This window comes from Lottia gigantea (assembly GCF_000327385.1).
Source record: "Lottia gigantea unplaced genomic scaffold LOTGIsca_66, whole genome shotgun sequence".
In the NCBI taxonomy this organism is placed as follows: domain Eukaryota; kingdom Metazoa; phylum Mollusca; class Gastropoda; family Lottiidae; genus Lottia; species Lottia gigantea.
In genome coordinates, this window is record NW_008710245.1 from 1,382,576 (window position 1) to 1,404,556 (window position 21,981).

Below are 21,981 nucleotides of genomic sequence, written 5' to 3' on the forward strand. Positions count from 1 at the left end.
CCGGTACAAATTTGCTCCTTCTCATATCAGTCAGTGATGATGCATATTATTGTAACATTATCTATTATGTCTGCTAAATACAATTTCCTTTTTCTCGTGGCTCATTAAGACAATGGACAATTTATGAGACTATAAAACTAATGTCTGGAACTAGCTTTACCTCATCTTCACAATGTCAAGTTATTATAAACTTCGTACTTATATCTAATAGTCACCTTTTTTGTATTATGGAAGTTTGTAAATGAAGTGATTTGATTGGATTGTGTGTTAGAGAATTCAGCTAATCAGAGGCCTCGATGGTAATTCTACAGCCTTTCTGTCAAAGGCTCTGTATTGGTTGGCATGTATTCCGTGAATCATGCAGTGGCGGCACCACAACGCCCAATTGTACCCCCACTTTATTTTCAACAAATCTAAATGTCTACCTTTTTTCTCCAAAATACATGTGAGAATGCACAAAATCAATTCATTTTTTCTAAAATTTTCATCAGAGATCCCTCTCAGATGCTCTATGAAAGGCTTGCAGCTATGTCGCCACCACGGAGTAGCTGAAAGTTGTAATAGCTTGACACTGTAAAGATGGCTTTACACCTTTCTTCATTGTTCCATTCACCCATTTCAGGTCCAAATTATATGTGTCCAAGTTTAAACCTATATACTCTATTATCTCTGATCACCTGATAGCAAAGTGTGATTGTGTTGTTAACCTTGCTTTAGAGAGTCTCTGATCCCCTGATAGCAAAGTGTGATTGTGTTGTTAACCTTGCTTTAAAAAGTCTCTGGTCTCCTGATAGCAAAGTGTGATTGTGTTGTTAACCCTGCTTTAGAAAGTCTCTGGTCTCCTGATAGCAAAGTGTGATTGTGTTGTTAACCCTGCTTTAGAAAGTCTCTGGTCTCCTGATAGCAAAGTGTGATTGTGTTGTTAACCTTGCTTTAAAAAGTCTCTGGTCTCCTGATAGCAAAGTGTGATTGTGTTGTTAACCCTGCTTTAGAAAGTCTCTGGTCTCCTGATAGCAAAGTGTGATTGTGTTGTTAACCTTGCTTTAGAAAGTCTCTGATCACTCTGTTTAACCCTGCTTGAGTTAGTTTCTGATCACCTGCTTGAGAGAGTCTACAAGGCTCAATGCATTCAAACTTGCGCGTGTCACATTTTCATCGTAAAAAATTATTAATTAATATAAAAGCATAAATGATGATTATTGATGACTTGGCTGAAAGAAATATTGATTGGATAGTGGTCTTTAATCTGAAATAATTGTAGTCTTAACCATTCTACGTAAGCCTTTTGTGCTCTTTTCAAAAAGACATTATGGTCTATACGAGGCGTATTAACTAAGTAAACATTAACAATAATCGTTCTGTCTGACGGAAAGCTATTTCCGATAATTTGAAAGAAAAGTAGAAAGTCTGTGATATTTATCATAATGTCTCCGTTTGGTGATCCATCTTTTAAGTACACTATAGTGTCTTCCGAGAAGGTTAAGTCAGGTACCAATATAGGAATCAAGTAGACAGACAACCATGATTAATGGCGCTAAGTGTTGTCCGGAAACAGTCCTGACAAGAATTAGTCCAAGTGTTTATAATTACAATAACAGTTGGTGATTAGATTAAGGAAAAGTCTTAGTAAATACTGTTGATGTCAGTAAGCTGATGTTTTCTACCTCCAAAGTGAAGAGCTGATAATTAACCATCTGGAGCAGCTTATATTTTGATCCTTCCTTGTAGAACACCACATAAATGATAGACACAATTGAGTATAGCACAAAAGCATTTGACATGGAGTGAAATTGTAAATTGACGTTTGAATAATTTGTCAAATTAGAATTTTTAATTCAAAGGCAATGGGTTTTATACATGGACCTGGTAGGGAAGATATCTATGGGTAAAATATTTTTGGACCTCTCTTAAATATGCTGTAGTCTTTGAATGTATTACTGTCTTCATTAGCCCACATGATTCAGAAAAGTAGGACGTAAAACTCCATTCATTTCATTTCAATTTGTATATACTAGTACTGATGCCTCCTGTATGAAAATGAATTAAACTAGGTCATTTATATTCTGTTAATTTTAGAACAGATGTGAATTTAGGTTGGCTGAAACATTCAAAATATCCAGAGCTTTCAGATAAGATATTTTCTCACCTGTGAACAAGATCTGTGATGGTTTAAAACAAATTTTCAGTGGTGATAGTTCTTATTAATTGTAATATTGTCAAATTTTACATACCACAATGATATTGTTGGAAATGCTGAATATTACATGCTACTGCTTTACATGACGTCATTTGCTGCTTGGTTACGTTGAGCAAATGGTGGCTGAGGGTTCCGATCTCGATCGTTGTGAAAGTCTTATCATCTTAATCCTTAAGCGACATTTAGGGGTAGAGATCACATTAAATAACGGAACACAATTTTATGGTATAATACTCCTTTTTATTACACACGATGTTTCAACAATCTACATTGTCATCTTCAATGTAGATTGTTGAAACGTCGTGTGTAATAAAACTAAGGAGTATTATACCATAAAATTGTGTTCCGTTATTTAATCTTATCATTATCTTGAATAAGTCATTTTCATTCATAATTCTGGTCAACCCAGCTACGGAATAGACATTTAAAACTAAGTCTTTAAACAGCATTCAGAAAACATAACATATTTGACTGTAGCAAGCTTCTTTTTAATTATCCAGTGGAAATGCAGTTATAATTGTTATTTCAGTTTATAACAGATGGAATAACAAGATAATAATAAATAATTATATTGATCAGCTGTCTTTCTTTACCTGTAATACACTTTCTTTCAAGTTAGAAATCAAAAGGAAACCTGTTGTCAATATACATAATCACATATACCTGGAAAAACAGCACAGGTTAGTTATTATAATCAAAGTGTGCATTATATAGAAATATTCTTGAAGTAAAAACTCTTGCAGACTTGATAATAACCCTGATAAAATCAAATTTATTAAAAGAATATTAATGTTGAAGTGTATTTAAATTGGTTACTGATTTAAAGATTTGTTTCATGCATGTGCTGTGTATTTTTATATGGTGTATGGAATAATATCATGGAGGTTTTTTGTCAGAATCATCATAACTTTAAGATAATCTTGTACAGATAATTTACAGTGGGTTCCCTTATTTTAATTTATGAAAATTGAAATGGCAATACTTATATGAATAGAAAGTAGATGTGTTCTAATGACTTGGAAAAATACCAGTTTGTCTCGTATGTCCATAATTAATTTATAATTAGCTAAATTAGAAGAGAATTACCAGCAAAATTTCAATGAGTGACCGATGCTTAATTTGACACAAAAATATAAGGAAAACCATCTTTAAGAACACAGCGTGGTTGATATTGTTGTATTCAAGATGTCGGTCATGAATTGATTTGGTTGTATCTCATGATGTTGACCTATATAATAGTGGCGGGTGTAGCACATGAAGCAGAACATGCTTACTCTTTTCGGAACACCTGATGGGCTAGCCCACTATCACTCCTGATTTTGCCTTTCTTTGGGCAAGATTTTTGATGGAATTGTCATGCTTGTACAGATTTTATTAGCAGGAGAGATGAACACTTTAGTTATGATTTCAGTTGGTTGGTAGATGACAAGTTAACGTCTGCTTCCAGGTAAAACTGATATTGAATACTTGGTTGTTGTGATAGTTGACAGTATGATCAATTGCAAGGTTTGATAATGGAGAAATCTTCAGGTCTGGTCAAACTTCCTGACAAGAACAAGACTTGGTACTTAATGCTTAAATTATATTTAAAAGCACTGATCAGTTGTAGAAATTGCTATTGAAACTCTCATAGTGAAGTTGGCCTATTTTCGTTGCGTTGATAGTAACATCATCAAGTTTTCCTTAGATTTAATAATTTAATTATCTGTTCGTAAAAACCATTATCCCTTCATAAAAACCATAATTCATTCATAAAAACCATTATCTCATGAAATAAATGGACTTGGCTTTTAATGTAATTGTGTTATTATATTATGGTCTGTTTTTAATAAATTATACAACAGATTTTCTGATTATCAACCATCTGGTTTCTATAAGACATAAATCATTTGTCAATATTTTTTTTAGAAATAAGAAATATAGCATAAATAGCATAGCATAGCATGAGTAATAAAATTGATCCTGCTTTGATATGTTCAGATAAAGCACAGAGCGTTAAATAAGATTTGTGAGTAAGAAATGAAGCATTCAAGATCAATAAGGAACTCAACCAAATGATGAACACTTGAACCAGTTCATGATTGGCAGGTGTTAAACTTGAACTTAGTGCAAAGTGAATCAATTGAACACCTTACTGATTGTCAGTTATTAAGTTTGTAGTCTTGTTTATTCAATGAGCCTAGGGAATTAAACTTTAGGCTTTAAAAAAGTTTTGAAGTCACAAATAGCCTTTTATTAAGTTTTGGTATTAGGGGGTGAGAGCTGATGCCAGGCCGACTCTCGAAAACACTGGCACAGGCATCAGAATTTTTCTTTTTTCTTACATTGAGCAGGACTTGAACCACTGCACCTGGTATTTATAAAAATTAATGGTTCTGAATTCAACTTTCGATAGTCAAATGTAACATCTTTAATAAAAGAAAAACAACATGCACCCAGTTGTTCCCCCATTAAATCAATCTGCCACTAATTTGTTGCGAGAGGCTGGCATCGCCAATGTATGCATATCTGGCAAAGAATTGAATAGATTTCTCTTGTTCTGATCTGTAACCATTGTAAAATAGGGAATTCAGTCCATAAATTTATTGATTTGAATAGAAAATAATTATCAAATTATCCTTGAACATTTTAAGAAATGGAAAGTTGTTGATGTCACTCAGCATGCTGTCCTGAAAAATCCCCTAAATTATTATTTGTTTGTTTGTCATAAATTTTTTTTTTGATATGTTAATTTGCACTATTTTGCGTTATTGTTAGACATTTTAAACAATAATACCTGGCAATTTTCCTAGTAGAGCAGTGCAAATTTTATTAGTCAAGATCCAAAATAAAGTAGGCCACATATACTTCTGTTTTCATTTATAGAAAATACAAATGGTCTAACATTGTTCAGCTAATAGAATAGCCATGATAGTGTTTTGATCATAATTGAATTTGTTAGGATTAATTTTAGGTCTGTATTAATGAGCGTCTGGAATGTTGATCAGGTTTTCTGGAATTTATTTCATTATATAGTCATAGCAGATATTCTTTTTTAAGTCAATGTTCTATTATATTAGATCTTGGAATTGATTTTACTTATCCTTAGGAGTGGACTGAGTAGGTTTGGACCATCAGATAAACAGGTTTTCTAGGGCTGGACTCTCCCTGCAATTTTCGTATAAGACTTTGGAATTTACCAATGAATTTGTAGAGACAATATCAAATGGGGCCCTTGTATTATGTCCAGTGGTCTAAACCCTCAATACCCTTCTGCTTACTGTGCAGCTTCAATGCTTTGATCGTGATATTGAATAATAGTGAAAACAAAAATTTTGAAAGGCCAAAAACGAAGACATCCATATTTTCAATAATAATTTCAATTGCAGGGGTTCTTCCTACCACCTAGTTCTGGACAAATCCCCATTGCTTTTGATCATTCTTAAAGAAATCCTTTTTTAGATAGATTGAATGGATTATAATTAAGATCACTCTACAAACCAAAATTACTGAAAACCAAAGTACTCTTTCATCAAGACTGTTATTAATTCCAAAAATATCTGCAAGTTACCTTACTCTGCATAATATAATTCTAAGTAATGTCACAAACCTCTTACAATTTCTTGATCCCGTCTGATCTCCAATGGTCAAAATAAATTTATTTTTCTTTTAAAGAGGAAGTGTATCTAGATCATGCAGCCACAACTCTTTATAGTAAAAGACAGATACAAGCCTATCAAGAGGATCTATTGAGCCATGTTTATGGTAATCCACATAGTCGTTGTCCCAGCAGTCAACTTACAGCTGATTCTATTGAACAGATACGATTCAGGTTAGTAAACATTTCAAGAGGCTGGGATGGAAAAAACTTCTCATCGTTTTCCCTGTTTGCTACAGACTGTGCACTTTAAAAACATTAGGCTAAGGCTGCTGCCTTTTTATTTTCCCTCATTGCACACTACATGGCATTGCTTGTCTTCATTAGCCTAATTAGTTGCAGAAATGGAGGACGAAAAAGTCTATTCATTTGATTTTGAATATGATCGTAAGAAGCAATAAAGTGGGATATCATTATTATTTTTTCAGAATTCTCAGATTTTTCAATACCAATTCTAAAGAATACAGTGTAATTTTCACATCAGGGTGTACAGGTGCCTTAAAACTTGTAGCAGAAACATTCCAATTTCATAGTGCTCATAGTAACTCTACAGACAATGACAGACGCCTTGAAAACTGTGTAAAGGTAGACAACTCTAATCACTCAGACTCAGACCTCAATAATGGATATTTCTGCTATTTATTAGACAACCATACATCTGCTCAAGGAATGAGAGAACTTGCTGCCAAAAGAACAAAAAATATTCAGTGCCTTGATACCCCAGACCTTTCCAAATGTTTGATCTGTGATTTCAATGTGGTGAATGAGAATTCCAATAATTTGTTTGTGTTTCCTGCTCAATCAAACTTTTCTGGTGAAAAATTCCCTCTTCAGTGGATTGAGGACTTCCATAATGGCCGAATGAAATGCCAAGAGAGAATTCCTGGTCAATGGTTTGTGTTATTAGATGCAGCTTCCTATGTCAGTACCTCATATTTAAATCTAGGCTTACATAAACCAGACTTTATAACTTTATCCTTCTATAAAATATTTGGATTCCCTACAGGACTTGGTAAGAAATCATATTACATTTATTTTAACTCAACTGTTTTACAGATTGAACTCTCTGTTATATATACATATATGCAGATACAGTCTTGACAAATCAGACTATGCTATCTTAACCTCGTTCTAATGTTTGTGGTTGAAATGCAACTAGTTCAGTTTCAACCACTCCTAACCTCCAGTGATTGATTATGTTTAAGGTGCTCTGCTGGTGAAAAATGACAGTAGTTATATTTTACATAAAGAATATTTTGGTGGAGGTACAGTAGCTGTGAGTTCTGCTCAACACAGGTTCCATATTTTCAGAGAAAATATTTCTGAAAGGTAACGTTATTCTGGAAGATAATTACCGGTACTCACATTGGTCAAGGGAAGAGGTTCTGGTGAACATGCAACAGAAGAGGGTCAGGTCCCTGATAAGCTGTATTTTCTAGCGTATAAACCAATTAAAGCACTGTATTTACAAACTTCAATGACAGAAAATTGGCAAATAATGTCAAGGTATTGGAAATAATAAATAGCTTAGGATTGTGAAGATGGGTAATGTCAAATCCGTCCAAATTCCATACTCTGACACATGGTAGTCTTGATCACAACTGTCTGACAATATACGTATATATAACTGGATGATCAGGAGACATATAACCTGTTGATTATTCAGAGGGTATAGGCTATTAAAATGCCACAATTAACTGGTTAAGGGTCACAGTTCTATTTCATTTTCTATACACAGATTTGAAGATGGAACACTGCCATTTTTAGACATAATAGCTTTAAGACATGGATTTGATGCAATAGAACAGTTTGGAGGTAGATATTATTATTTTAGATTGTATACATTTTTTGGTACATCATAGATCTTACTATGCATAAGGTTACAGCAAATTTGTGTTAAAGACTCAGCCCAAAAGTTTGAAATAGTATGCATGCAAGGTCAATTTGTTTTTCTTGCACACTGTAGGACATGCTTGTCTCCATACAGCCCAGTGAAGAACACAGTGCAGAAAAGTGTATAACTTCAATTAATTTCATCTGCACTATCTTTGACTTTCCATTGTCCTTCAGGAGGAATCCATAATGTATCCCACCATACATTTACCATTGCTCAGTATTTACACCATCATCTATGTCAACTGTATCATTATAATGATACACCATTAGTAGTTATTTATGGTAATGGTAATTTTAGTGATATTAATACTCAAGGTGCTATTGTGAACTTTAACTTGAAAAGATGTAATAGTGAATTTATTGGTTTTGCAGAGGTAAGAATAAGCATCTATAGCAATTATTAAAGTTTGGTGGAGTCTCTAAAGGAACTGTGTTAACTAAATGAATGTATGAAGTCAGAATCTATCTTAGGACAGATTGAGATAGATTTTAAACAGTAATGCATATTGAAAGGGAGAAAGTTCTCGTTTATTCTCGGACTGTCAGCAAAGATTTTCTGAAAAGAGCAGTCTGATCTGTTAAATCACCCCTTATAAAACAAATTTTAGAAATCTTTTCACGTTTTTTTAGAATGTGCTTAATATTAAGTAATTTGCATATTGCCCCTTGAAGGGATATGGTCCCTTAATATAGCTCTCTAAGATTATAAAAAAGACTTTTACAGAATGGAATTTTCCTTCAGAAAAAAATTATTGGTATGCTTACAGGTGGACAAACTAGCACAATTACATAAGATACATCTTCGTACTGGTTGTTTCTGTAATGTGGGAGCCTGTCAAAAATATCTTGATATAACATTACAACAATTACAAGATAATTTTAAGGTACCAGTAGATATCCTATCATAGCATCATGAAATAGTCCCAACTGTCATTCATTATGGCCTTGCCTACTGAAGTCTGAATTTTTTATTATTTTCATCTTGGGCTCCCTGACTGATTATCTGTACCCATTTACAGCTAGATTGACTAAATGGCAGATAATAATCTACTGAGATTAGAACCTACAACCACCATTTATATGACATAACCAAGCAAGTGATTTCATGCAAATATTCTTACAATCTAGACAACTGATGGATGATGATCATACCAGCATAAACAAGCAGAAAGCATATCTATCTAGAAAATGCTTGAAGGAGAGGCCAAAAATGAGAGGTGTCTCTCATTGTGAGTCCGAATATTGGGAGCTACCAGAGGCATTCAAATGACCTGAGATGAGGGCTTAATGTTCCCTTCAAAATAACCTTTTACAGGCATGAGGGGAGGGACATGGCCCCCTAAATATCCTACTTATAAGTATACTTTTTTAGGAAGGTCATGTTTGCGGTGATGATAAAGATCTTATTAATGGTTTACCAACAGGATCAGTTAGAATATCATTTGGATACATGTCAACATTGGAAGATGCTCAAAAAAGTCTCCAGTTCTTGGTAGATTGTTTTCTTGAAGGTTCCTATCCACTTCAAAAACTCTTTAAAAAACCAAAACTCAAATTGCAGCAGAATCAAACTATGAATGAAGAATCAAAACCCATATTACAGAAGAATCAAACTACAGATGAAGAATCAAAACTCAAACTGCAGAAGAATCAAACTATAAAAGAAGAATCAAAATATGAAACTCAAAATATCCTGAAAATCTCAACAGACTCAAAATAACCCTCAAAAGCAGACGACAGAAAAAAATGATGATGTCATCAAAAAATGTGATGAAAAGACTAGACTGTTGACTAACATATTTCTATATCCGATCAAATCTTGTGGTGCGTTTGAGGTAGGTTACATATTTAAATAGATAATGATTCTCTGCACTTTATACAAGAGATATTTTCAACCTTAGAAATCTTATACATTGCCATTGCATCTTTACACAATGTGATTTTTTGTGACAACTGCTCTGCTCCTCAGATAGTCTACTATGGTGAAAAAGAGATTTGATATCTGATACAAAATGCAAACGAGATATTATTATTCTGTTCAAACTATCAAAAAAATAATCCAATCAAATCAACTGATTATGCCCAAGATGTCAAAATCACATGATGTAAATGTTGTCAAAATGAATTCTTCATCTGATTAAAATAGTAGTCAATCATGTTAACTGCCATATTGAATGTGTTCTTCTGACGTCAGCTGAAAAGAAGGATTTTGGTGTTGTAGGTTAGTGAATGGGAGATAACTAGTAAAGGTTTACTCTATGATAGACATTGGATGATAGTCAGTGAAGCTGGGGTTACTATAAGTCAGAAACGGGAACCAAGATTATGTCTAATTAAACCATTCATTGATTTACACAATAACTCAATCTATCTTCAATACCCAGGTGAGATTTCAAAATTAAATGAGAAGGAGAAAAGAAAAATTTAAACTTTTTTACAGGGTCCTGTCTGCCAGCTGGTCCTTGTCCAAACCCTATTGGCAATGATCTTTCTTGGATTATCCTTAGGCTATCCAATTGCTGCTCGGTTGGTTGGTATTAAGATGAAAAATGACTAGATTTTCACGTTTGGAACCAATGACCACCATTTGTTCAATGTAAGCTAGAAAATGACCTCAAGAATGATGTCTTTGGGTATTATTGTTGATGCTATTTTGATTTAAAATATACAGGAAAACAAACTTTAAAAAGAAGCTATTAGTGAAAATGTTACTATATTACATATATAGGAGACATCATGTTGTAACAAGCATGACCTTCATGATCTCTACCCTTTTCAGAAATGCCAGAACTATGTTTGTCATTAGATTGTAACCAAGGAAACAGTTTTACTGGAGAGATTTGTACTAATAAAGTTTGCGGTGATAAGTAAATGGCAGTTAAATATTCTATTTCAAAAATCTGTATCAATCTTGTCCCCTCAAATATCATATTTTCGAATTTTGTTTTGTCTTTATTAAGGATTGTCTTGATTAGAAATCCAGCAAATGTCATGAAAGAACTAGTCTTGCAACAATCTGAAATAGATATCCTGCTTGCAAAGCCTTGCATACTTAGACATTTTGCCTTGCTTTCACCCATAATGGTGAATTACAAAAAAAATATTTGAGTTTTTGCCTGTAACTTTCGCTTGTATTTTTTTGTCACTCCAAAATTTTGCTGAGCTCTAAAACTACTGTATTGTAGAGTTGAGATGTATGATTTTGGTGATGAAGCTGGTGATTGGATCAGTTTAGCTATAAATAGATCAGGTTGTCGTCTGCTTCAACATAAAGCAGATCATTTTAGAAAATGTAAATTGAAGGATTCATCATCAGGTAAGAAAACAGACTATTTCTATGTAATGGACATCTGAAATATCATTGTATTGTATCATTAGAATCTAAAGGGTATATAAAACGAATGATGGTTGTGGGTTCTCATTGTGGACAGTGTTTGAAAACAACTTAGCAGTGAATGGGAACAGACATTCTTGGAAAAGGACAAAGCCAAAAGGTTTGGTAAAGATGAATAATTTGTTCCTATTTACTTACTTAAATTGTTCAAGCTTTTTTCGGTGAAGGCAAATATTGAGAATTGTGTATCCCCATAACTTGTTCTTTTTTGAATGTTGAGAGTCAAGATGTATCCATCTGACTACTCTGTTGGAAATTTCAGATGCAGTTTCCTCTACAGAGTTATCATTAGCTAATGAATCTCAGTTTCTGTTAATCAGTAGACAAAGTATAAAGGCTTTATTGAAAAAAATGTCTGAAGAAAATAGTTTGAATTCTGAAAATGGAAAGGAAGATAATGAACAACCATTGACTATGCCAGGTAAGATTATCTTATTACTAAAATAGTCAACAAACTATCGAAATATACCAAACTCTTAACTTTAAATTGGGCCCTACAGGTTTTTAACAATATCCCATTAAATGGTTGGTGCAAATCAGCCACAAGAATGCTTATCCATCCTCTGATAGAGGTCTTGGAGGCTTGTTGCCTGGTGGAGGATCAAAATTATATAGAATGGTTTATGGGGATTTGCTACAATATTATGCTTCTTTTATATATGCTATCTTACTAGGTTTCATATATATCATAATAAAATATTGTTTATCATTGTCTGGTAAACTAGTTGATATATGAATATCAATAGTTTATACCTTTCAGATGAAGAGAATATCATGAAGAGATTCAGAGCTAATTTTGTTATTGGTGGTGGTTTGTGTTTTGAAGAAGATAACTGGTCTGATATTTCTTTAGGCAATAATCAAATGAAGGTAATTCAATATGTAAAAACTTCATTCTAAACCAGCATGTCATAGAATTGGATGAGTTCGTTTCAGTTGTATGTTACCCATGGAATTCGATAATTAATAAAAATGCTCCATTGTAAGTCTCTTGAACCAATTTCTTCAACGTTTATTTCATTAAAATGCAAATCTTAATGTTTCATTTTGTGTGTTTTTGGGTGTTTCCACATGCTATCCATAATCTGAAGAAATGGTTATACATCTTACGTTCTGGGTCATGCAATATTAAACCAATTAAATGCTCTGCATTATAACTAGCAAAGTATACAATTTTTATTCTAGAGTCAAGGTGGATGTAGTCGATGTCAAATGATTTGTTTAGATCAGAATACTGGAAATAGAAGTAAGGAACCATTAAAAACATTAGCTGTATGGAGGGGAAGAATGGTAAAATTTAAGTCATGTAATAAGGAGCTACAGCAATATTTGTTTTCTTTATTTCTAGTGTCTTGATGAAATTCATGGGGAAACTGAGAATTTTTGTTTACATGATTATGTTAATCAGAAATTTTGTCTATCAAAAATAAATAATTTTACAAGAGGTTGCTAAATCTTAAGTAGTACAAAAACATGATTTTAGTAATGTAACTTGATTTTGATACAGTTTATCAAAGCTATTGAACATTATTAAGATAGTGAATGTTTGCAGTATTTTTTAATAATCAATATTAGCTGACAATTAGTCACTTACTTATTATCTTGCTCCTCTTAATATTATAATTGTAAAATTTTTTTTTGCAAAAGGTACCATTTGGTATACATCTTAGAATGAAGATATTATCAGAAAATAGAAATATGGTGTATGTTGGTGATGAAGTAAAAACATCCAGTCACTGAGATTTTCAATTCTTTTTCAATACAAAATGGGTTATTATATCATATTATATTACAATGTAACTTAAGTAATCAAAATGCATGGTGATATATAATGTTGTGATATATTTTGATGATGATCAGTAAATATTGTGATATCTTTTGATGATGATCAGTAAATATTGTGATATCTTTTGATGATGATCAGTAAATATTGTGATATCTTTTGATGATGATCAGTAAATATTGTGATATCTTTTGATGATGATCAGTAAATATTGCAATATATTTTGATGATGATCAGTAATATTGTGAAATATTTTGATGATGATCAGTAAATATTGTGATATCTTTTGATGATGATCAGTAAATATTGCGATTTCTTTTGATGGTCAAGAAATGTTATTTCATTTGATGATCAATACATAGTGTTATATCTTTTGATGATCGGTCAATGAATATTATGATATCTTTTGATGATCAAAGAAAGTTGTGATATCTTTGATTATCAGTAAATATTGGTATATCTTTTGATGATCGGTAAATATTGGTATATCTTTTGATGATCAGTAAATATTGGTATATCTTTTGATGATCGGTAAATATTGGTATATCTTTTGATGATCGTAAATATTGGTATATCTTTTGATGATGAATGATATTGCAATATTTTCTATGATACAATAATATTATGATATCTTTTGATGATCAACAATATATAATATTATATTTCAACAACCAATATTTGTTGATGATACATAAATATTGATTGATCTTTTGATGATCAACACAAATATAAATATATATATCTCATTGTTATTGTTATTTATGATGAATTTTATTTATTGTTATAATCTTACCGTAAAAATGTGGACTTTGCATTACTATAAATTAATATATTTATATTTCAATCAATGATGTTACATTCTATGCTGTGCACTTTTATCTAAAACATCTTATCTATGATGAGGGTATTATTACATTTGCATTGTACACCTCATCCTGTTAAGGACCAAGAGATGCCACTAAATGTTGAAGCGCTGTAAAAGTGCCATAGGCTCAAACACCCCCTGGAAGGTCTTAGAAAAATTATTTTGTTATGTGCATTCTGACATATTCTTATAAATGGAGTGGGGGTACAAACTTTTCTTTTTTCTTTTCCTATTTGAAGCCTCTACAACAAGTTGATGCTCGCGGATGCTGCAGTCAAGTTTAAGTTTGAGCGCTTTCGAAAAATTAGAATTTGGCCCGTTAGCGAGAATTCGAGAAATAATTTCACATTGAGCGCTTCACAGTTCTTGCCCTTGTCTCTGATTTTAGAGAATGTTGCCATATTATGAATTTAAAATCGTCAATGCCCGATACTTTTTAAATCGAAATGACTCTAGACATACTGGAAATAAAGACAGGGAAGAGTTCCATTGGTTGTAGCAAAGATGACTTCTATTATGACGCCATAATAAGGTTGGCGTCATAACTAAGTATTTCTGAGAAGTATTTAGACGTGTAGCATTAGCTGTCTACAAGTTTTCATTTGAAAAACCTATCAAAACCGTTTAACTTCATTTAACTGGTAAGTAATTTTAAACGAGATTGTTGGTTGCAGTGTCACTGCTTAACTTGGATGTCTTTAAGGGCTTTTTTGTCTAAACTTTGCGGAACCAAACAACTTATATCATCCTTCACGAAAAATATTAGTAGAAAAGTGGAACTTAAACTTACTGAAGTATGGTAATTTGATGCATTTCAAACTACCCAACATTTATTTTTCTGAACCCCCAAAGCCAGCGGCCCAAACTAAGTACAGTGTTAGAACAGTTTGTCGGGGCTTTATAGTGTAAGTACACCTAACGACAGATTGCAATTCATTTAATGTATTTCAAATTGCTCAAAATGTCAAAAACTAATTGGAAGTAGAACTTTGTTATGGTCCGAATCCCAAGAAAGCTGCGCCTTAGGTCAAATACTTAGGGCTTGATAGTCAATAAGCACGCCTTGAACCACAGATTGTGATATATTCTACTTCAATATCTTCCTATATTAGTCGCGAAAACAGCATCAAAAGACCGTGTTGATTAAGTTTTTCGAAGACATGGCAGCTTTAAATTAAAGCCCCTTTCCCTTTTCTACAATTTTGATCTGATATTGGTGAAACTTAGCATAATTACGTATAAGAAATTCACAATTTTGGAACATTTACGTAATCGCAAAGAGACCCAGTTCGGTTTTAATTGTTCATTTTAGATATGAAAATATGATTGTATTTTATACGATTACTCGTTATCAAAATTATCTTTCCTTTGAAACGAAACTTCATAATAAAGGCAATGATTTAGGCCTAGTTATTAAAAAAACAAAATTGAAAAGAAATTACTTCGGCGTATCTGTTAATACTAAAGGTTAAACTTACAGCGTTCATATATTTGAAATTCCAAGTTGGGGTACTCGTAAACCGTGGGACGTTCATTGTAAAGAGGTCCAAGAAATAATATGCATCAAAATTTTGGTAAAGTAGAACTTTCAAAAGAATAAAGTTGGATGGAAATTGGCAAGGGAATTTGACAGAACAATCGCAACAATTAATAACGTCTTTGGATTATGACGTCATAATAGTATGTCGTTAGACATTTCGTTGAAATATCTGGAAACAAGACGTTTAAAGTCAGTTTTCTGCAATTTTTCAATAATTTTGTGCATTCTGTGTGACACAGTGTTGATTTGTTTTAGGAATTTGGTAAGTTGAGAGATTTTGGTCTTTTACGTCTATCCTTTGTTGTTGTTGATGTTTAAGGAAAAAACTTCTGTACAAAAATGAGATATTTCTTACTCTTCCATGGGCTCAATGTAAGACCTATGTAAACTAAAGAGTTTATTCATTATTTAAGTTATTTGCCTGGAACCGGCTGCAATATTTTAAAGAATTATATCAAGAACAAAATATCAAGTACAATTTTCTTAAATCAATAACATTTTCAAAATTAGCATTCTCATCTTTCTGGTGATAAGGGTGGTTGAAAATTAACATGTTACCATTCAATTCAACGAAAGGAAATGGCACAGCAAGTGTTCACTATTGCATAGCTAGAATGTTAAAATGGAAATTCGTAGTATTTTAACAGAGACCTATATAAGTAAAAAGTATTATCATATTTATATTTTTAGGGACTACATAAAAATTAGTAATGATGGAGAACTTACATTTAACGAAAGAGTATGTTTCGGTCAATGATATTGGGAATGCTCTTGAAAATGTGGATACTTCTAAACTCCAAGGTACATATATTAACTTTTTTGTGTATATATAGTCTGCCTACGGACCCGTCGATGACTGTCTGCTATAAAGGTTTGCATGGACATTCATGCATAGGAAGGTCATGTAAAGTGACGAATTCGACAAACTAAGTTAGTCTCAGGTTTTACACAACAGGTTGAAAGCTTTGTCAAAAAGTTTATTTTCCTTCTGTTGAGTGATCTAACACATTGTTTGTTTATATTTTTAACAACAGTTGCAAAGAAGATTGATATAACAGCCAAAAAGAAGGCTCACGAAGGAAAGAGAGCTCATGCTAAAAATAATGGGGATGTTGGAAAAACAATGTCGGCTAGACCTAAAGGTAAAATTCAAAACTTTGATCAATCTAAAGCATCTTTTGGTGTTCTGTAATGAACTTTCATTATAGAATTACTTTTTAATTCGACAAATGTTTCTCACCATTCCATTCCACTCCAGCCTTTAAAAGTATTTCGTAACAACGTCGTATTTATTATTTCAGACAAAACCTCGAAGAGAACAAAACGACATGATGCAGCAATCAACAACCTTGTTCAACAAGGATGGTCAGTTATTAACAAAAGCAAGCATCAGATAACAGTAGTAAAAATTCCCGAACCGACACCAATTGACGGCAACTCCACAGCATCTAATCGTGGAGGTGTGAAGACAGGAGAATGTGTTGGAAGATCTTGTGTTTCCAGAAAAAGCAGAAAAGACAAATTCGAGGCTCAAAGTAGAAGCAAGATTCTTCACAAAGCCACATCTTTTGAAAAGAGAATCAAGGAAACTCAAGCGGGGAGTGGAAATGGAGGAGTTGCCAGTAAGTTGACTTGTATTGTCAATTTTCACAATTGGTTTTTACGACTTGAATAACACCTCGAATCTAGAGCAGAACAGTAGAACGTAAAACTACATTTCTAAGGACAGCACTGCTTCTTGATCATCATTAGGGTTTTTATTTTAGCGAGCCATAAGGTGTCTGCTCTTACGAACACCTAATGTCACCGGGTTTGTCAACTCGCCATCCTTTCAGAGAGCCCAGAAAGCTCAGATAGCTAACATTTATAACCTTTTGTGATAATTATTAACGTATATTGTCATGTTAAATATAATTTAGTTTCCTTGTTAACGAAGTCTTTCTTTTTTAACAGGTGTTTCTCATCAAAAGAAATCTTTATTAAGAAGATTCGTTCTAGGATCAAGAAAATTAATGGGTAGATTTGTTACATGTGGAAAGCTGGAAGAATAGAATTTGAATACTAGTGTGACTAGGCCTATTTATAATGCTTTATTAAAAATGTATAATATTGGCAATTATGAAAATATACATTTACAATCTCTTTTATTTATTTATGTATTCATTCATACGACAAATCATAATGGAGTGAACGTTCTATTCTACAATGAACTCTTTTATCGGGAGGGGCAAAAATAATTGTAGACTATCAAAACCAAAACTGTGTTGGCAGCGTGGCAAATGGATATATGAAGTTACATGTACCATTCCTTTTCAATTTTCCCGCACGAAAATCTCACGAAATTCAAAGAAAATGACAATTCAACCGATAAAAGCTACCATTATGCTTAATTCCTCGAGTTCTATGTTCCAATTTTTATCATGTTACGCAGATGTAATTAACAATCAAAAGATCTTTAATTCATATAAGCTCCACAAAAACATACACCCGGAAAAAACACTCATTACCATCACAGGTCCGTAGCCAGACATGATTGTCCGCAGAGACAAGTAATATATCCAGAGGGATAATGATCTATGTCTAATTAGTCGAATTAGTCGGTTATCAAAATTTTTTCAGGGTGACAATCCATTTTTCGGTAGCTAGAGGCCTGTCCAATCAAAAGCACTTTATGTAGAATCCAAGGTAGTCGCTGATGACTCAGGGAGTAAGATGACACATTCAGATTTCTCAGTGCTGCAGGTTGATGAGACTGGCATGAAGAAACGAGCGTTTCACATTCAAGATATCTCATGTCCGTAGCCATATTCGGAGGGGCAAGAAATATATCCGATGGTGCAATGGAGTGTGGTGTTCAGATGCAGTGATGATAATGGTTGGAGAACAGAATTTTTTCGGGGGGTGGGGGGAATCACCCCCTTGCTCTTCTGTGACTAAGGGTCTGAAATACAAGTTGGAAATCGAAGTAAGCTAATGCAGCAATCCTATAAATACATTTCACCTACCGCATGCAGGGCGTGTCCATCTCCGTACGCGGACACTGGAGAATAAAGTAAGATGTTAATCTCAAATTCTTTTCAGTTCAGTATGCAGAATACAACTAGTAGTACATTTTGATAGATTATTTTTCAAGAATTGTGGTTAATGTAAGGATTTATTACAAAATAAAACGGATAATAGTACAACAAAAATGAAATTATATATTAGCAATTACATATGTCATTAATAATTATTCCAAATAAACAATATCTTTAATCAATCAAGAGAAAAAAAGACCGATGTCCTTAAGAATTTCGGGTCATTTTTTGACATATTGTATTCATTGAAAGTCATGGCCCATCACGAACTACTGTTGAAAACCAATTAATTTTGACAATCGTATTCGTCATTTTTCAACTAAAAGATAATGGATTCATTTGTATATTTTAATAGCCATGAAAATCTGCCCATCCCTTTTTCGCCTTTTAAATGTCAAATTGTCATATTTTAAAAGTAGTTAAAAGTCGGACACGGGTTCCTAAAATGCAGAATGTGGAATTCGAACGGTATTGTTTCCAGTAGGCATATCTGAATTGTAGATTTTAACTTGAGCAGCTCTTTGTTTCATGAATTTAACAGCTAAACATGTGGTGATCACCAACAACAAAACAACAGCAACAATAAGTACGATCACCATCACCATGATTTCTGTTGACTGTAAACATTGTTGAGGATCAGCATTTTGTTGGCTCTTTTTGTCTGAGAAAAGAAAACCGTTATCATTTGATAAAAAGATGACCTGAAAATTTATCTATCTAATTCAATCTGATTGAAATTAGATTACAATTTTTGTTCACAGAAATGTTTCGTCTCTGATGAAATCTAACAACAGCCCCGTTTATAGACGTTGTTTTCAACCAATCAAAGCGTGTCATGTAAATGTTTCGTTATCAAGAAACAGTTTTCACATAACAACCTTTGATTGGCTGAAAATACTGTTACTAGAATGCAAATGTGGTAGAAAGGTTGTTGACAATGGTGACCAAAAATATCAGAAAAAAAACAAACAAACGAAACTGTAATCAGAAATCAGTCTTTATTTTTTTCTAATTTCATATCAGAACAAAACAGAGAATCCTTTAACTCAATTTCTCAATAAAGTAATTGTTCCACCTAGGCCTGTACATTTGGGAGAATCAAACCCTCCCTTCCCCGAAATTGAAGAGTTTTATATAAGATTTCAATTTTTTTTGTTTTATGAATCGATCTGGAAGATTTCTATTGTTTTTATTTATGAATCGTTCTGGAAGATTTCAATTGTTTTTGTTTATGAATCGATCTGGAAGATTTCTATTGTTTTTGTTTATGAATCGTTCTGGAAGATTTCTATTGCTTTTGTTTATGAATCGATCTGGAAGATTTCAATTGTTTTTGTTTATGAATCGTTATGGAAGATTTCAATTGTTTTTGTTTATGAATCAATCTGGAAGATTTCTATTGTTTTTGTTTATGAATCGTTTTGGAAGATTTCTATTGCTTTTGTTTATGAATCGTTCTGGAAGATTTCTTTTGTTTTTGTTTATGAATCGATCTGGAAGATTTCTATTGCTTTTGTTTATGAATCGTTCTGGAAGATTTCTATTGTTTTTACTTATGAATCGTTATGGAAGATTTCAATTGTTTTTGTTTATGAATCGATCTGGAAGATTTCTATTGTTTTTGTTTATGAATCGTTTTGGAAGATTTCTATTGTTTTTGTTTATGAATTGTTTTTGTTTATGAATCGTTTTGGAAGATTTCCATTGTTTTTGTTTATGAATCGTTTTGGAAGATTTCTATTGTTTTTGTTTATGAATCGTTTTTTTGAAGATTTCTATTGTTTTTGTTTATGAATCGATCTGGAAGATTTCTATTGCTTTTGTTTATGAATTGTTCTGGAAGATTTCTATTGTTTTTGTTTATGAATCGATCTGGAAGATTTCTATTGATTTTGTTTATGAATCGTTATGGAAGATTTCTATTGTTTTTGTTTATGAATCGATCTGGAAGATTTCTATTGTTTTTGTTTATGAATCGTTCTGGAAGATTTCTATTGTTTTAATTTATGAATCGTTCTGGAAGATTTCAATTGTTTTTGTATATGAATCGTTTTGGAAGATTTCTATTGTTTTTGTTTATGAATCGTTTTGGAAGATTTCTATTGTTTTTGTTTATGAATCGATTTGGAAGATTTCTATTGTTTTTGTTTATGAATCGTTATGGAAGATTTCTATTGTTTTTGTTTATGAATCGATCTGGAAGATTTCTATTGTTTTTGTTTATGAATGGTTCTGGAAGATTTCTATTGTTTTTGTTTATGAATCGTTCTGGAAGATTTCTGTTGTTTTTATTTATGAATCGTTCTGGAAGATTCCAATTGTTTTTGTTTATGAATCGTTTTGGAAGATTTCTATTGTTTTTGTTTATGAATCGTTTTGGAAGATTTCTATTGTTTTTGTTTATGAATCGTTTTGGAAGATTTCTATTGTTTTTGTTTATGAATCGATCTAGAAGTTTTCTATTGTTTTTGTTTATGAATTGTTTTTGTTTATTAATCGTTCTGGAAGATTTCAATTGTTTTTGTTTATGAATCGTTCTGGAAAATTTCAATTGTTTTTGTTTATGAATCGTTATGGAAGATTTATACTGTTTATGTTTATGAATTGTTATGGAAGATTTCAATTGTTTTTGTTTATGAATCGTTCTGGAAAATTTCAATTGTTTTTGTTTATGAATCGTTATGGAAGATTTCTATTGTTTTTGTTTATGAATCATTATTTAAGATTTATACTGTTTTTGTTTATGAATCGATCTGGAAGATTTCAATTCTTTTTGTTTATGAATCGTTATGGAAAATTTCTGTTGTTTTTGTTTATGAATCGTTATTTAAGATTTATACTGTTTTTGTTTATGAATCGTTATGGAAGATTTATATTGTTTTTGTTTATGAATCGATCTGGAAGATTTCTATTGTTTTTGTGTATGAATCGTTATGGAAGATTTCTATTGTTTTTGTTTATGAATCATTCTGGAATATCTGTGCTCGACATTAGAATGGTACAAATTAAATAGCTGTTATAATAATTACCTGATTTGTTGTGGGGTAGTCGCAGTTTTTCATTAGATCTGGGATCCAGGACTGTTAATGTTTCGTGTAAAATAACCTCATTATCTGAAGCAGCTCTTCTCTTTCTACCAGGATTCTCTGATGGAGTTGGTTGTACTGGAGCAGGTGGTGCTGGTGTTGGACAGCTTCCCTGAAATAAAGATAATACTTGTCACAATTATATTGATAGATGTGGAATCTGGATTGTGGATGTCGAATTCTTATATTATTATCCTCTTTACTCATACAGTTTGTTAAATCCATTATTTTCAAGCCTCTGATAAAACCGCCATGGACACAAAATGTTGCAATTCTCTCTAGTGTAGTTATTGGTAACTTGCAACATTTATATCTAATTAACAAACTTGCTAATCTTGAAAGATTGGAGTTTATTGATTTAAAGTTCTTACCGGCTCACAAGATGTATCAGCAGCTTCACAAACTTTCACCTTGGCTTCAAATTTGACTTGTGGTGATCCTCGAAGTCTAAATGCCATAAAGTTGATAATGATAGCTGGTATTGCAGGGTCTGATGAAATATCTCC

At 32.4% G+C, this 21,981-nt stretch overlaps 3 protein-coding genes across 3 annotated transcripts; all 3 read left to right on the plus strand.

Annotated features, from left to right (window-relative positions):
* Positions 1-1,424: 1,424 nt before the first annotated feature.
* LOTGIDRAFT_235545 (hypothetical protein) lies at positions 1,425-12,864 on the plus strand (the record flags this gene model as incomplete). Its single annotated transcript, XM_009064900.1, has 16 exons — positions 1,425-1,488; positions 5,852-6,008; positions 6,263-6,846; positions 7,040-7,163; positions 7,573-7,649; positions 7,905-8,104; positions 8,498-8,614; positions 9,103-9,222; positions 9,440-9,565; positions 9,952-10,114; positions 10,510-10,597; positions 10,916-11,046; positions 11,387-11,545; positions 11,885-11,994; positions 12,310-12,414; positions 12,772-12,864. 16 exons carry the CDS (start codon positions 1,425-1,427, stop codon positions 12,862-12,864), a joined length of 2,418 nt encoding a protein of 805 aa, XP_009063148.1.
* A 3,161-nt stretch (positions 12,865-16,025) lies between these two features.
* LOTGIDRAFT_235546 (hypothetical protein) lies at positions 16,026-17,438 on the plus strand (the record flags this gene model as incomplete). The annotated part of the gene is made up of 4 exons (XM_009064901.1): positions 16,026-16,113; positions 16,347-16,454; positions 16,614-16,934; positions 17,266-17,438. 4 exons carry the CDS (start codon positions 16,026-16,028, stop codon positions 17,361-17,363), a joined length of 615 nt encoding a protein of 204 aa, XP_009063149.1. The 3' UTR covers positions 17,364-17,438.
* A 2,957-nt stretch (positions 17,439-20,395) lies between these two features.
* Positions 20,396-20,920, plus strand: LOTGIDRAFT_129683 (hypothetical protein; the record flags this gene model as incomplete). Its single annotated transcript, XM_009064902.1, has 1 exon — positions 20,396-20,920. The coding sequence occupies one exon, from the start codon at positions 20,396-20,398 to the stop codon at positions 20,918-20,920; it is 525 nt and encodes a 174-aa protein (XP_009063150.1).
* Positions 20,921-21,981: the final 1,061 nt, after the last annotated feature.